This window comes from Sinocyclocheilus rhinocerous, unplaced genomic scaffold (genome assembly GCF_001515625.1).
Source record: "Sinocyclocheilus rhinocerous isolate Xijiao unplaced genomic scaffold, SAMN03320098_v1.1 scaffold1243, whole genome shotgun sequence".
In the NCBI taxonomy this organism is placed as follows: Eukaryota; Metazoa; Chordata; class Actinopteri; order Cypriniformes; family Cyprinidae; genus Sinocyclocheilus; species Sinocyclocheilus rhinocerous.
This window is the reverse complement of record NW_015626033.1, coordinates 787,519-791,092: the sequence shown is the minus strand read 5'-3', so window position 1 is coordinate 791,092 and position 3,574 is coordinate 787,519. Positions and strand designations below refer to the sequence as shown.

The following is a 3,574-nucleotide window of genomic DNA, read 5'->3' as shown; positions in this document are numbered from 1 at the left end:
AAAAACTGAATTTGGAAATAAAACGGATTTCATAGGGCCCTATAATTATAATTAATTGTTTTTGTGGTAATAAAAATAGATGTAAGTGAACAATAGCCTTTAAAATTTCTTAAAATACATATATAATAGCAATGAGGCAACAATAATTAGTTCAAATAAAGTATCAAAAGCAAGAAATCATATGGTTTTTAGGGCTGCACGATAAATCGCATGCGATATTTCATAGCATCTTGTCAGAAAGCCGGTTCTATGACGTCTTGTTGCAATTTTGCGACTTTGGCGCTAAGAGGGTTAACTACACAGAGCCGCTGTTCACTGACGAGACACATTACTGTGCGATCTGCACTTTTAGCTTAGCTTAGCATAGATCATTGAATCTGATTAGACCGTTAGCATCTCGCTCAAAAATGACCATACGACCGACGGAAAATGAAAAGTTGCGATTTTCTAGGCCGATAAGCATTGCAGCAAGCGCAATGATATTACACAGCGCCTGAAAATAGGCTTATTGGAAGTTACCTAGCTGGGGACTATTTTCAGGCGCTGCGTAATATTGCGCCTGCTGCACCCATGGTATGGCAGCAAAGTTCCTTGATTATTACGCCGGAATGAGAGTATAGTTCCTAGCCTTATCGGCCTAGAAAATCGCAACTTTTCATTTTCCGTCGGTCTTAGTACACGATGGAACTACAGAAAAGTCAAGTTCTAAATAGGAAAAATATAAAAAACTCTTTGGTCATTTTTGAGCGAGATGCTAACGGTCTAATCAGATTCAATTATCTATGCTAAGCTACAGCTAAAAGTGCTACCGCCAGACCTGGAGATCGGCTGAATGGATTCGAAAACGGTAAAACTCAACTGTTTAACTCTAGGGAAGTTGGAAAATGAGCCTATTTTCAAAAATAGTGGAGTGTTCCTTTAAACTGCCGTACTTTACTCTACAAAGCGCAAACATTTCACAATTAACTTTTTGCGTCAGCTCGGGTCATCAAATAAGTTTGTTTAAATCTAAATGGTGGCAGTTATAATTCAGTTAGTTTCGCCGTTCTGTCCGTTTGGTGCTGGCGCTGCATTATGACTCTCCACGTGAATTGTTTTCGCTAATTATTATTATTATTAAAGTAATATTGTATGTTCTACTTGCTCTCCTTTGCATTATTAACGTGATGGTTTAAATGTATGTTGTAAAATGTGCCCTGGAAAATAAATATTAAACAAGAGATGACTCGGATTCATGACTTTATTCCTATTTTGTATCAGATTACCTTGTGCTGAGTTTAATATGCTTCAACCGGACTCGAATTGTTTAATGTATTCTTGGAAAAAATGTGCATCTGGACCTAAATGTTGTCATTTTTAAGTAATTTATCATGTGGTGATTCGAGGGAAATTACTAAGTAAATTGAGATAATACGCTCAAATGTACCGGAGATCAAAGACTATATCAAAAGGGATGTCGGAGATGGAGAATAGAAACCAACCGGCGTTATATTGAGCGCATTATCTCACCAGTCAGCGCTCTGAGTGGCCATATAAGTTACTAACAAGTAAAATGTTATTTCTTTGTAGATTATATAACAACAACTTGGAAAACAGAAAAGGTATGCAGCATTATTTGAGAAAAGGGCATACTAATATAATAGCCGCAGACCTGTAACGGAACTAACTTTACCCTGCACCTTGTTTAATATTGACCAAGCACCATTTCATTTTAAATATCGAATAGTCAACTCTCAAACTCAACTCAACTCAAACTTTATTTATAAAGCACTTTCAACACCACGACTGGAACCAAAGTGCTGTACAGAAAAAGATAAGGGGGAAAAAAAACAAGAATAATAAGAATAATATAAAAACAAATGAAAAATAATAATAGTAAAATAAAATTAAAAAAATAAAAAGTCGAATAAAATCTACAAATCGCGACAGCCCTACTTCCATTAGCATTTTCATTTAATTCAGTTTAAATTGATTAATTACATGAAATACTGATTAATTAATTTAATTATTTGCATATATGCATATTTGCTAAAAAAAAACAAAAAACTCCCAAATCAAGATAATAATATTATAGAAAATATTTTTTTACATTATTTTATAAAAATTTTTTTTTCTTTATTCTAGTCATTAAATGTTAAATACATGCAATACTTTAATCTATGCCCTATGAAATATTAGTGTAAATTGTATTATTGTTTGTGTTTGTGTGTTCCAGTGAATCACTGTCAGCGGGGCATGTGTGTGTGTTCCAGAGCAGCTGGGAGGAGATGACTGAGTCTGTCCCTCCCGTGCTGCGTTCATCATCATGGGGCCTGATGTGCCCCTGCTCAACGATTACAAGCAGGAGTTCTTCTGGAAGCGTTTCCCACAGACTGTCTTGGGGGGGCCTAGGCTGAAACTAGGCTACTGTGCACCGCTGTATGTCTATATGCACCAGCTGGTGTTATTTCTGACACCATGGCTGTTGGGAGGCATCGGGACCCTCCTGTACCAGCTGAGGGTGCTGGATGAAGCCTTTGCAGGTGTTGTTTCCAGTGTGCTCATGCTGAGTGTTGGTGCCACCCTTCAGGGACTGGCACGGTGTATGGCACACAGGACCGGAGTGGTACAAAGGCTGCCTGCTGCCAATAACATTCTTGCAGATGAGGAGGAGGTGGAGTTTACTCACTGTGTGGCTCCTGAGACGGTACATTTTGTGGTGCCTGGGAAGAAGTTTATGGGTAATGTAGTTTTGCACACTTTTCTAGCTGGAGCACTATGTGGGTTGTCCACATGGTACCTGCTGCCAGACAGACTGAGCGGCCTGTATGGGCACACGGGTGCAGGACTGGGAGCTGTCGTGCCTTTGTTTGCCCTGAGCTGGGTGACTGTCTGTATTGGGGAGTATTCGCTCATCGTCAACACGGCTACAGAAACAGCCACATTTCAGCCGCAGGACACATACGAGATCACGCCACTCACCAGACTGCTCTACATACTCGCCTGCATTACCGTGGACCTGGCTCTAAGGTACAAATCCCACAATTCACCACTACTCCCTGACAGCATATAGGTCAATGACAAAGAAGTCTGTCCATGATAAAGAAAGGGAAACAAAACTTTTGAAAAAATCTATTTTAAAACACGTCTTAGAAATGTATTCTTTGTATTCATGTTGTGTTTTTGTTTTTTTTGTTTTGTTTTTTTGGAGGCAATCTGTTCACAATTTTCAAGATAAAGTTACATTTAATAACTTTTAAAAATAGCAGCTGTTGTAAATAGGGTTGCAAAGGGGTGAAAAATTTCCGGAAACTTTCCATGGGAACTTCGTCTGGGGAATTTTGGAAATATTCCAAGTTTGAAATTTACAGGAATTTTGGGGAATTTATGGGAATTAATTGGAAATTTGGGGAAATTTATAAAACTATTATATACAAACATAAATATAAACATTTTGTTTGATCATAGGCTCTAATACAATACTATCTAAATCTAATACTAATACAAATTTTAAAAATGAAATTTGTTTATTTTTTGGGGGGAATCTGTGATGCTTTTTTTCAGGATTTATTGATGAATGAAAACTAGGGCTGCA

The 3,574-nt window shown here is 37.7% G+C and overlaps 1 protein-coding gene across 1 annotated transcript in view; it reads left to right on the top strand.

Moving 5' to 3' along the window:
• Nucleotides 1-3,574, top strand: part of pcnx4 (pecanex 4) — a 20,695-nt gene that overhangs the window by 2,314 nt on the left and 14,807 nt on the right. Inside the window, exon 2 of the mRNA XM_016511030.1 lies at nucleotides 2,216-3,009. Coding sequence (XP_016366516.1) covers nucleotides 2,306-3,009 — 704 coding nt within the window. The 5' untranslated portion in view covers nucleotides 2,216-2,305. The remainder of the gene's footprint in view (nucleotides 1-2,215; nucleotides 3,010-3,574) is intronic.